Source organism: Somniosus microcephalus, chromosome 8, assembly GCF_052327205.1.
Source record: "Somniosus microcephalus isolate GS21.2 chromosome 8, FLI_Smic_1.0, whole genome shotgun sequence".
Lineage (NCBI taxonomy): Eukaryota > Metazoa > Chordata > Chondrichthyes > Squaliformes > Somniosidae > Somniosus > Somniosus microcephalus.
This window is the reverse complement of record NC_140994.1, coordinates 148,200,184-148,213,646: the sequence shown is the minus strand read 5'-3', so window position 1 is coordinate 148,213,646 and position 13,463 is coordinate 148,200,184. Positions and strand designations below refer to the sequence as shown.

Below are 13,463 nucleotides of genomic sequence, written 5' to 3'. Positions count from 1 at the left end.
AAGCAAAGAGTTGGAATAAACGGGTCCTTTTCCGAGTGGCAGACAGTGACTAGTGGGGTACCGCAGGGATCGGTGCTAGGACCCCAGCTATTCACAATATATATTAATGATCTAGACGAGGGAACTAGATGTAATATCTCCAAGTTTGCAGGCGACACAAAGCTGGGTGGGTGTGTGTGCTGTGAGGAGGATGCCGAGAAATTCCAGTATGATTTGGACAGGTTGGGTGATTATACTGCATTTGCCATGCATTTGCCCAATGTGAATAAATGCGAGGTTATCCACTTTGGTGGCAAAAACAGGAAGGCAGATTATTCTCCGAACGGCAATAGATTGGGAGAAGCGGAAGTGCAACGAGACCTGGGTGTCCTTGTGCACCAGTCGCTGAAGATAAGCATGCAGGTGCAGCAGGCGGTTAAGAAAGCAAATGGTATGTTGGCCTTCATAGTGAGAGGATTTGAGTACAGGAGCAAGGATGTCTTGCTGCAGTTGTACTGGGCCTTGGTGAGACCACCTTGAGTATTGTGTGCAGTTTTGGTCGCCTTATCTGAGGAAGGATGTTCTTGCCATGGAGGGAGTGCAGCGAAGATTCACCAGATGGCAGGAATGACATATAAGGAGAGATTGGGTCGATTGGGCTTATACTCGCTGGAGTTTAGAAGAATGAGAGGGGATCTCATTGAAACTTATAAAATTCTAACAGGACTAGACAGACTAGATGCAGGAAGGATATTCCTGATGGTCGGGGAGTCCAGAACCAGGGGCCACAGTCTAAAGATAAGGGGTAAGCCATTTAGGACTGAGATGAGGAGGAATTTCTTCACCCAGAGAGTGGTAAACCTGTGGAATTCTCTACCACAGAAGGCAGTTGAGGCCAATTCATTAAATATATTCAAGAAGGAGTTAGATATATTTCTTAAGGCTAAAGGGATCAAGGGATATGGGGAGAAGGCAGGGACAGGGTACTGAGTTTGAATGATCAGCCATGGTCTCGTTGAATGGCCGAGCAGGCTCGAGGGGCCAAATGGCCTACTCCTGCTCCTATCTTCTATGTTTCTATGTTTCACACACACACAGCAGACTATGCTGCAAAATTTCTACTTCAGGTGAACCAAGCAGACAGTCTTACCGGGAAAGTTAATGTACTGATGTGGATTATGTAGCAAAGATAAATCAATGTGAGGGGAACAATAACATATCAAATGCATGCAAGTGCACTGCACGACATCATTACCTTACCACAGGAAACATGGCCTGTTCATTATAACATTATTAGCTTAACAACAGGCCTACCTCTGATCTGGCTCTAGTCCGGCTTGTATTTTGCATTACATAACTGATTAAAATACACCTTTAGTATGTTTGTCAGTTTTCCAGATTAACTTCTAGACAAGGATGGTTTCATTTTGACTTTGTTTAAATCCCTATAAATAATATGGAAATGGAATTATTATGTAGCATACAATTTTTTTTTTAAAATGTGGTACAAACAAGAATTTAATTTAATTTCCTCAGTACTGTGATTATCCTTAATTATTTGTGCTAATATTTAATGATGACAGCCCAGTTGACAATTGTACTATCAGTATATTTTGGGGTATTATCCAAAATCAATAGCTGAAATGTTACAACGTTAAAGATAACAATGCTACATGCAAAACAACAATACAGTATAATGCTGATAGGGACTGAATACTGCAGCTAAAATAATGTTTATTGCAAATTTGTGTGGAGAAATACAATGTTATCAATAAACACTAATTTGAATCATTCTATTTTAAAATTTCTATTTTGTAATTTGCCTGTTTAAGGTAATCTTCCCCCTTCTTCAAGGCCTTCTTTTCAACATTCCCAATGATTCACTCAACAGCACTTTTTAGATGGCCATTATCAAGTTCATAATATTACCCGAGGTTAATCTCACCTCTCATACTCTCTATGAGGAAAAAAAGTTAATTGAACATCTATATTTCACCACAAGAACTCATGCTTTGAATTGTGGGTGAAAAAAAACACCTTACTGTGCCAGGCCACCCATGGAAAATTGTTTTTAAATCCACTTGGAAAGATTTTCTTTTTCTTGTACTTGACATCAGCAGTAGGGAAAAATGCTAGAATCAATTATTAAGGATGTGGTAACAGGGCACTTAGAAAATAATAATCGAATTGGACAGAGTCAACATGAATTTATGAAAGGGAAATCGTATTTGACGAATCTGTTAGAGTTTTTTGAGGTTGTAACTAGCAGAATAGATGAGGGGGAACCAGTGGATGTGGTGTATTTGGATTTTCAGAAGGCATTTGATAAGGTGCCACACAAGAGGTTATTAAACAAAATTAGGGCTCATGGGATTGGGGATAATATACTAGCATGGATTGAGGATTGGTTAATGGACAGAAAACAGAGAGTAGGAATAAACAGGTCATTTTTGGGTTGGCAGGCTGTAATTAGTGGGGTATCGTAAGGATCATTGCTTGGGCCTCAGCTATTCACAATCTACATCAATGATTTGGATGAGGGGACCAAATGTAATATATCCAAGTTTGCTGATGATGCAAAGCTGGGTGGGAATGTAAGTTGTGAGGAGGATGCAAGGAGGCTTCAAGGGGATATAGACAGGCTAAGTGAGTGGGCAAGAACATGGCAAATGGAATATAATGCGGCGAAATATGAAGTTATCCACTTTGGTAGGAAAAATAGAAAAGCAGAGTATTTTTTAAATGGTGAGAGATTGGTAAATGTTGGTGTTCAGAGGGACCTGGGTGTCCTTGTACACGAATCACTGAAAGTTAACATGCAGGTACAGCAAGCAATGAGGAAATGTTGGCCGTTATTACAACAGGATTTGAGTATAAGAGTAAAGATTTCTTACTGCAATTATATAGGGCCCTGGTGAGACCACACCTGGAGTATTGTGCACACTTTTGGTCTCCTTTCCTAAGGAAGGATATACTTGCCATAGAGGGAGTGCAATGAAGGTTCACCAGACTGGTTCCTGGGATGGGGGGATTGTCCTATGAAAAGAGATTGAGTAGACTGAACCTATATTCTCTGGAGTTTAGAAGAATGAGAGGTGATCTCATTGAAATGTACAAAATTCTTACAGGGCTTAACAGGGTAGGTGCAGGGAGGATGTTTCCCCTGGCTGGGGAGTCTAGAACCATGGGACACAGTCTCAGAATAAGGGATCGGCCATTTAGGACCGAGATAAGGAGAAATTTCTTCACCGAGAGGGTGGTGAATCTTTGGAATTCTCTACCTCAGAGGGCTGTGGAGGCTCAGTCGTTGAGTATATTCAAGACAGAGATTGATAGATTTTTGAATATTAAGGGATTCAAGGGATATGGGGATAGTGCAAGAAAGTGGAGATGAGGAAGAAGATCAGCCATGATCTTACTGAATGGCGGAGCAGGCTCAAAGGGCCTACTCCTGCTCCTATTTCTTATGTTCTTCTATAACCTGTTGATTTCCATCATCTATAACTGACATGAATCCTAAAGGAAAATCACGTGATAGATCGATCGATCGATTGGTAGATAGATAGATGACTCAGGTCTCAAAGATTCAATGGTGGTGGCAATGCAGGGAGATGACTGAGAGGGAAGGAACTGTGGAAGTAGCACTTTACTCAAATCTCAATAATGTTGATAAAATTCATTCTGTATTTTTACATGAACATATGTGGAAAAAAATAAAGTCTACATTGTCCATATCTTCATAAGTATATAGCAAGCAATGTTTTAAAGCAACATTAATCTGTTTTAAACTTTTGTTCCCTCAGTTTCATTAACCTTGGATTACTGGCTTGTGAAAATAAAATGGTCATTACTTTATGAACTGACTCCCATGTAGTCTGGTCAAACCCAGGATTTTACATAAAAGTATATGTAGCCAAACTGTGACCATTAAGTTCTGGCAACAGTGTGTTGGTTCAAGCCCCACTCCAGAGACTTGTGCACGAAATCTAAGCAAACACTCCAGTGTAGTACTGAGGGAGTGCTGCACTGTCGGAGATGCCATCTTTCGGATGAGACGTTAAACTTGTTTGCCTTCTCAGGTGGATGTAAAAGAGCCAATGGGACTATTTTGAAGAAGAGCAGGGGAGTTCTGGCCAATATTTATCCCTCAACCAACATCATTAAAACAGATTATCAGGTCATTATCACATTGCTGTTTGAGAGAGCTTGCTGTGCGCAAATTGGTTACCGCATTTCTTATATTACAACAGTGACTACACTACAAAAGTAGTTAATTGGCTGCAAAGCACTTTGAGACGTCCTGAGGTCATGAAAGTTTCTATATAAATGCAAGTTCTTTCATAGGAACATAGAAGATAGGAATAGGCCATTCGGCCCCTCGAGCCTGCTCCGCCATTCAATGCGATCATGGCTAATCATCCAATTTCAGTACCTGGTCCCTGCTTTCTCCCCATACCCCTGGATCCCTTTAGCCTTAAGAAATATATCCAACTCCTTCTTGAATATATTTAATGAATTGGCTTCTACTGCCTTCTGTGGTAGAGAATTCCACAGGTTCACCACTCTCTGGGTGAAGAAATTCCTCCTCATTTCTGTCCTAAATGGCCTACTCCTTATCCTTAGACTGTGACCCCTGGTTCTGGACTCCCCGACCATCGGGAACATCCTTCCTGCATCTAGTCTGTCCAGTCCTGTCAGAATTTTATAAGTTTCAATGAGATCCCCTCTCATTCTTCTAAACTCCAGTGAGTACAAGCCCAATCGTCCCAATCTCTCCTCATACGTCATTCCTGCCATCCCAGGTATCAGCCTGGTGACTCTTAGCTGAACTCCTTCCATGGCAAGAACATCCTTCCTCAGATAAGGCGACCAAAACTGCACACAATACTCCAGATGTGGTCTCACCAAGGCCCTGTACAACTGCAGCAAGACATCCTTGTTCCTGTACTCAAACTCTCTCGCTACGAAGGCCAACATACCATTTGCCTTCTTAACCACCTGCATGCTTTTTATTTTTATTACATGCTTCACCAGGGCTGGAAAATTACTTTCACCAACCAATCTGGAGCAAGTTACTTTTTTACTTCTATGAGAGAAACAAAGCATAGCTTAAAATTAACATCAAATGCTGGAAATCCTCAGCAGGTCAGTCAGAAAGAACAGGTAAGTTAACGTTTCAGATACAGACCCTTCATCAAAATAGTTCTTGATGAAGGGGCCACACCTGAAATGTTAACTTGTCTGTTATTGTCACACTGTTTACAGCATTTTCTGTTTCTGTTTTAGTTTTCAATATCTGCAATACGTTATGATTAACATTGGTTTATTTGTATGTTCCCCTTCAGTCCTTCTGCCAATATCTGTTTTCTTCCTGCATCTGATAGTTTGTGGCCTGATGCAACTCCTATCCGCTCCACTTAATAGGTGCTGATCTATAAACATGCTAGTTTTTGTTGCTATGCCAAAGATTTTTTCATTCCCCTTTAGAGTTAATTTCTTCTTGTCAAGATCTAACAGCTTTTGGCAAGTGAATAGTTAATTTGAGCAAAAATGTCCTAATTTTAAAGACACATCACTGGTGCTGACAATATATAATTCTGTAACTTTTAGTGCCATATTGATACGATTGCAAAGAACTAAATGTCATTCTTACAAAACAGTATGAATAAAGGATACAAAGTTGTTACACATTTTGTTTTTGTACATGAATCTGGCCTCAAAAACAAACAATAAAATTGTAAGTAGGTTATGTTGGCTTTCACAAGTGGTATCAAACTTGTATTTCACTGTAGCTCAGGTGTGTGTTTATGCTGTAGCTTATTTAAATTATTCACTTTTGTTTTGCAGATGACCAAATAATATCTAACAACTTATGATGATACACCTTTTTTGCAGAAGTCATTATAGCCTAGTGTATAGTGTCAAGCACAACTATCTTAGGGAGCTACCAGCAGGACAATGGACTGTGCACCTAAATTATGGTCAAACCTGGAAATTAGTTGCTATGAAAAGGTTTGGAGTCTAGAAGAAGCTTGCAAGCAAAAAGAAAACCTTTTGAATTTTGTGTTTAATATAACGAATATATGTGTGCCATTTAAGCACTATTTTGAGTTCATACATCCAAAGAAACATTTGGAAGCATAGAACCATGTCAGGTAATTGTATGAATGGTCCAGTTTACGAATAAATGAGCTAACTGTTTATGTGAAGTACTTGGTACAAGCCTTAATGGATTTGTCATACATTTACACATGCGGACAACTACCGTTCAACGTAGTTCCATTGAATTGTGAGACCACCAGTATTATACTATTAATTTTCAAATCAAAACCATGACATAAACATATTTTTTAACTTTACATTCCCTTACATATTGGTGCAATTGTACATTTTGCTTACAAGGCATTCACAAGAGCATATATTAATACAATTAGCATAATTTATAAGGATTTGGGTGAATCATAGAATTATAGAAATCTACGGCACAAAAGGAGGTAATTCGCCCTGAACTGTTTGGTACTTTCCCAGTGTTAGACTGACGTTAGACTATGTAGCTAGTGTGTATCTCAATGTGTTTATGGCTGAGAGCAGGGTGAACATCATCACTACATCGGGAGCATCATCTGACCATTTGCAGTGAAAGCTATACTAATTTCTTTGTTGCTCTAACCAGCAATTTGGCAATCATATTTAAGACATCCTATATTTTCTTTCCATTTGGACATCTCAATGATAACTGATTATTTAAGTCAAAGTACAGTTTAAGTGTGTGTATGAACCGACCCCCGCCCACCCCCTCTCCATCAAGCAACCCTTATCACATTACTCTATCTCCCACACAAGTTTCTATTTATATATTGTTTTTAAATCCAAATGCTATATAGTACAGTGGATCAACTGACAAATCACACTCCTGAATTAGCAATATTCTAGGCAGTGAAATTGCAAAATACAGCTATGAGGGAAGGTTTAGAATGGTTAATTTTGTACATGATCCTTAGATAAATTAATAACATTTTGGAGAAATTGGCTAACATTTATACAATTCACATATATGCTGTTCAACAGTTTTCAGTTTCAGTATGTTGATGGTGGTTGCTTATACACAGGATATGTATTTATTACAGAATGACAGTAAATAATATCCTCACATGTTCATACTTCCTCAATAATATGGATGAAATACAGCAAATGGGTCTGGGGATCCAATCTAGTCCAAAAATCATCTCTGACTCAAAAGCTGGTTATCTATCAAAAAATCTCTAACTTTGAGAAAACCATTATATAAGATTAAAGTTAATGTACTAGAATAATGTACAGTTCCTAAATGGTAGCTATTCAGTTACAGTGCTGTTGCATTCAATCGGAGGATGAGCCAGAAGCCAATATTCAACAATCCTATCCAACGCAACACGTGAAGATTATCGCATTCTGACGTCTTCCACCCTCCAGTATAAGGGTTTTTTTTTATAATCAGATTTCAATCAACTCCAAGGTACCCTGCGTTTCCATAAACATCCCTACACTGAACAATGTATAATCATGGCGTGGAATACACTACTGCCACACAGGTAATCCCACTGACTCATTCCACGAATAGCTATCAATCGTTATCTAATTCCAGGGTGACCATATACAACATTTACAGTTTCAACAGATTTTTTTTTTCAAATCCACTTCTAAATGGCAATCTGCAGCAGTGCCTATTGCGTGGATGTTCCGAATTCCAGGGGAGACCTTTAAATGAGGGAATCACCCACTCACTCTGAAATGGACGTTGCCGCGAAGCCACTGCAATAAACGCATATTCCACTCGGGCGGTGGCTTTAAATGCGGAAATCAAAACAAACGGAAGACTTTATAAGAACAAAAATAAACACAAAGCTAGTTCAACGTTCTCATTAATCGCAAAAAAAATTGCAACTCCAATCTATTTCTGCATACGTTGACCAAGTGGCTCGCGTGCAGATCAGCAGCTGTCACTTGGACAGCGCCAGCCTGCTTTAAAAAATCCTAAATAATTATAGTCGGAAATAGGTATGAAGGTTGACTGCAATAATATCAAACGAGCGACAGCCATACTCCAATTTTTTAGGGGCAAATGCAACTAATAGAATTAGAGGTTTTGCACAGCAACGCAATGAGAGAATATGCAACACTGGAACCTGCAATCACGACAAAACACACATCTCGGTTACGTTTAATTAGCAACGAAAAACATTCAACGGCTAACATTATTTTGCAGACGATTTTTGTAAGAGTATCAATACCGACTGCTACATGTTTAGTATTTTAAAGCCCAATGGTAGCCAACGATCTCCATGAGCTCCTAATGCTTGCACTGAACGGTATCACCAGCATCACATCACACAGGCACCCGACCGTTTTGTAATTTTTTTTCCCGGTTTTCCATTCATGCAATCGCCGAACGCGTGTGTTTCCCCCTCCCCTTTCAACCCGTACTCACATTTGACCATCCTTTCCGTGCTCGATATATTTATGTCATTGTTGGACATCTTCATGAGCGAATGCAATGGGTTCAGCCAGTCTCCGCGGTCCCGAGTGAAGCGTGCGGCAGGGCTGCAGTTTCTACAGCATCTCCCAGGCAGCGCTGCTCCACTCAGCGGCGAGGGGGCGGGCGGGGACGCGCGCGGCGCTGTCACGGCAACACAGCGAGCGAGCGCGCGCGGGGAGAAAAAGTCTCCGCGCGGGTTCCGGAGAACACAGCCAGCGAGGGGCGCGAGGCTCGGGGCTCCGCGCGGGGTCGCGCACGCACAGACTCGGAGCGACGTCACCGGGCGCCGCGCCACCAACATGGCGCCCGGCTCGGGGAACTCCCACGCAACTGGTGCCAGGGTCAGCCTCATACTGCCCTCTCACGGAGGCACAGGGATACCCTCTGTCTCCCCCCAATGGCGGTAATGTTCGTTCATTGTGAGAAGAAAGGAGAATCAAGACTGGCAGGTAATGAAAGGTACATAAGGCCGGCGAATGTACAACGCTGAGAATCAGCAATGAAATGTCTAATATACACACACTACACACACATCATGGGTGGTCGGACTTCTGCATCATGTCTTGTTTAAATAGAAAATGATGAGGAGGCGGGGGAACGAACCCAAATTAGAAAATGCTGGAGAAATTCAGCAGGTTAGCCGGCATCTGTTGAGAGAACATGCATTAACTATCTGCCCAAAAGGTTAACCCCTTCTGTACTCTACGCAAATGCTGCCTTACCTGCTGAGCGTTTCTCATTGTGTTTTTGTTTTAGATTTTCAGTTTTTTGCACTTTCTTTAAGGGAGTTATATATGGGGATAACATGCCTTTTATATGCATTTTTTTAGTTAATTAAAAAAGGAAGTTATTTACAACTCTAGTATTTCTACCTTAGTGTTCATGCTCTCCAAAGGGTGTTATTTTTTAATTTTCGTCACACTTGGTGTTTTATATATTAACTGTTTGGAACGAATTCAATCCCCAACATATTTACTGTGTGCATTATGCTGTCTTCGTTTTTAATTTTCTCATTTAATGTTATTTAGCTCTAAGAAAGCTTTGTTCTTGAGTATTTGGTTATTTTAGGATTAATTGAAAATGAAGATAAATATAGCCATCTTCAAATGCATTAGGAAATGTTTTGATCATTTTGAAGAATGTTAATTTAGAACAAGATGATTTCAAAAACAGTCAAAAACAATACAAGATAAGATGAAGCAGTGGGATTCAAATGGTTGCTAGACTTAAGCAATTCTACATCTACTGTTGTACATTGTCGAACATCAACAAGCAACACCCAATAAATGTGCAGTAATATTACCCGCTATCCTAGCATTGTGACACTACAATCAGCACCAGACTACATGATATGACAATTCTCAGATGTGCTATAATTTTAAATCGTTAATACTCCCACAGAAAACAATGTCAGCATTTTATGATCCAATACACAGCTGTAACACCAGCTCTTATGTTTTCCTTAATGCCACTAATGTCTCAGAGGGTAAGTGCACTGTCTGGTACTGAGCCATGTGATGTGCCAAATAACTGCCTGAATCCATGAGGTTGCAACTTAAAACTAAAGGCTTTTATTAAGTAAGAATCTTGGTATCAAGTTAACACAGGGCAACCATCATACATCACCGACCCAGCCCTTATGAGTAAAACCCAGCTCTTATAAATAAGACTCACACCAATCAGGAGGATACATAAAGGCGGAGCTAGGGAGGAACATTAGTGGTTACACCTGTAAAACATTTACAGACATTAACAAACAATCCAGAACACAGAGTTATTTCATCACATTCACCCCCTGCTATAGATTCAATCTGTCAGGAGGTCTGATAGTCCTCTGGGAACGACGTAACTCTTGCCGAGGCTCCTCCCCGAGTACCAACTCCGGTTCATCCGAATTCCCAGAATCATCAGTTTTCCACACTGAGGGTTTGTGTCTCTGAAGGTCCAATACCACGATTAAAAACTCTACTCTCAGAGTCGAACTCTTTGAGCTCCAGCAGGTGCAAGATCTTTAATAGAGACCGTATCCTCTCGTCCATCCGGATATTGAATGTACGCATACTGGGGATTAGCATGAAGGAGTTGTACTTCCTCCACCAGTGGATCAGTCTTGTGGCCTCTCACATGTCTGCGCAACAGCACAGGGCCCATGGTCGTCAACCATGTGGGTAACGATACTCCATTAGTAGCTTTTCTTGGAAAGCTAAACATCCTTTCATGAGGGGTGGCATTCGTCGCTGTACACAAAAGAGACCTTATAGAATGTAGCACGTCTGGCAGGACATCCTGCCAGCAAGAGGTCGGCAGGCCTCGCGACTTCAGAGACAATACGATAGCCTTCCACACTGTCGCATTTTCTTTCTCGACCTGCCCATTACCACGAGGGTTATAGCTGGTAGTTCTACTCGTTGCAATTCCTTTCGATAGCAAAACTGTCGCAATTCTTCGCTCATAAAGGAAGAACCCCTATCACTATGTATATAGTTAGGCATGCCAAACAAAGAAAACAGTTGGCAGAGGCATTTAATTACAACAGCACTGGTCACATCCGGACAGGGGATAACAAAAAGGGAACAGAGAGTACTCGTCTATAATATTAAGAAAATAGACATTACGGTCGCTCGATGGAAGGGGACCTTTAAAATCGAGACTCAAACGCTCAAATGGTCGAGTTGCTTTAATAAGATGAGCTGGCTCAGACGGCTTATAGAAGCGGGGTTTGCATTCAGCACAAACATGACAGGTTCTGGTCATTGTCCGGACCTCCTCAATAGAGTAGGGTAGATTGTGGGACTTAATGAAGTGGTTCATTCTGGTAACCCCAGAGTGGCAGAGTGCATCGTGGAGACTTTGAAGCTTATCTATACCTAGACGAGCACATACTCCTCGTGACGAAGCATCCGATGGCTCATTAAATACTCCAGGCCTGTACTGAATATCAGTCATATGTTGACAGTTCTATTTGCCATCTTAAAATCTTATTTTTGATCTTGCCTCTCTACTTAGTATTGAACATAAAGGCCACAGATCGCTGGTCAGTAATAAGCGTAAAACGTCGGCCAGTGAGATAATGTCTCCAATACCTGACTGCTTCGATAATCACCTGCGCCTCCTTTTCCACTGAAGAATGTCGAACTTCTAGTCCTTGCAATGTACGAGAGAAGAAAGCTACTGGTCTACCAGCTTGGTTAAGAGTTGCTGCCAACGCAAAATCAGATGCATCACTTTCCACTTGAAAAGGGATCTTCTCATCCACGGCACACACCACTGCCTTCTCAATGTCCCGTTTGATATTACAGAAAGCCTCCTGAGCTTCCGCCGATAGCGGAAAAGACGTCGACTTAATAAGAGGTCGAACTTTATCTGAGTAGCTAGCCACCCACTGGGCATAGTACGAAAAGAATCCCAGACACCTTCTTAAAGCTTTTACAGTGTGAGGTAAAGGTAATTCCTTAAGTGGGCATAATCTTTCAGGATCCGGCCCAATTACCCCATTCTCCACAACGCAACCAAGAATACACAAACGTGTAGTATTGAAGGTACACTTGTTTTCGTTGTAGGTCAGGTTTAACCTCTGCCGTCTCTAGGAACTTCGCGAGATTTTGATCATGCTCCCGTTGGTCACGCCCACAGATAGTAACATTGTCCAGGTACGGGAATGTTGCTTCCAACGCGTATTTATCCACCATACGATCCATCTCCCATTGGAAGACGGATACCCCATTCGTCACTCCAAAGGGCACCCTAAGAAATTGATACAGGCGCCCATTAGTTTCGAAGGCCGTATAAGGTCGGTCTTCTATTTTGATAGGGAGTTGATGGTAGGCAGACTTTAAATCAATGGTGGAGAACACGCGATACTGAGCTATCTGGTTCACCATCTCAGAAATACGAGGCAAAGGATAGGCGTCTAATTGGGTATACAAGTTTATAGTCTGGCTATAATCGACCACAAGTCTTTTCTTTTCATTAGTTTTAACCACCACCTGGGCACGCCACGGGCTATTACTGTGTTCGATGATTCCCTCCCGTTGAAGCCTTTCCACTTCCTCTTTTATAAATGTTTTATCTTCTGAACTATACCGTTGACTTAGTCACTATAGGTCTACAATTAGGAGCAAGGTTCACGAACAAAGAAGGCGGACTTACTTTTAAAGTAGAAAGGCCGCAGACTGTGAGTGGAGGCTGAGACCCACCATACTTAAGGATAATGCTCTCATGCTGACACTGGAAGTCCAAACCTAAAATTAAGTTCACACACAACTGAGGTAATATAAGGAGTTTAAAGTCCTTATACTCCGTATCCTTAACGGTCAATGTGACTTTACAATATCCAGCTACCTCCGAAGTAAGGGACTTGGACGCCATCACAATTTCACTTCGAGTAGGATACACCTTCAATGAACAGGAGTTAACAAGGTTGGGATGTATAAAACTTTCAATACTGCCACAGTCTGTCAAACACCCAGTAGGACGACCATTAATCTTAATGTCCATCATAGATTTCGACAAGGAACACGGTATGGTCTGGTCAACCGTAACCGAGGCTAGAGTAAAACGATAGGCGGCAGCAGAGAAGACATCAGGTACAGGATTACCCTTACACACTTTACTAAAATGTCCCCATTTCTTACATTTAAAACAAGTAGCCTCTCTGGCTGGGCATCTTTGCCTGGAGTGTTTAGGTTGGCCACAAAAATAACACTTAGACCCATGGGGTACAGCCGCAACAGTAGGATTAAGTGGAGGCTCCATTGACGTTATGGATGCCTCCATACTCGGAACACACAAGGCTGAGAGAGACGCATGGGCTGATGCATACACTTCTAAATTCTTCTGGGCTACATCCAACGATCGAGCCGTAACATCGACTGTTTTTAAAACTAACGAGTCATTCTCGAGGAGTCTCTGTCTAATATAATTAGATCGAAGGCCAGATATGAAAGAATCACGGATGGCTTCTTCCTGA

At 41.3% G+C, this 13,463-nt stretch overlaps 1 protein-coding gene across 1 annotated transcript in view; it reads right to left on the bottom strand.

Moving 5' to 3' along the window:
* LOC147113862 (protein phosphatase 3 catalytic subunit alpha-like) overlaps positions 1-8,629 on the bottom strand; it is a 663,284-nt gene extending 654,655 nt beyond the window's left edge. Inside the window, exon 1 of the mRNA XM_085995237.1 lies at positions 8,447-8,629. Coding sequence (XP_085851363.1) covers positions 8,447-8,501 — 55 coding nt within the window. The 5' untranslated portion in view covers positions 8,502-8,629. The remainder of the gene's footprint in view (positions 1-8,446) is intronic.
* Positions 8,630-13,463: the final 4,834 nt, after the last annotated feature.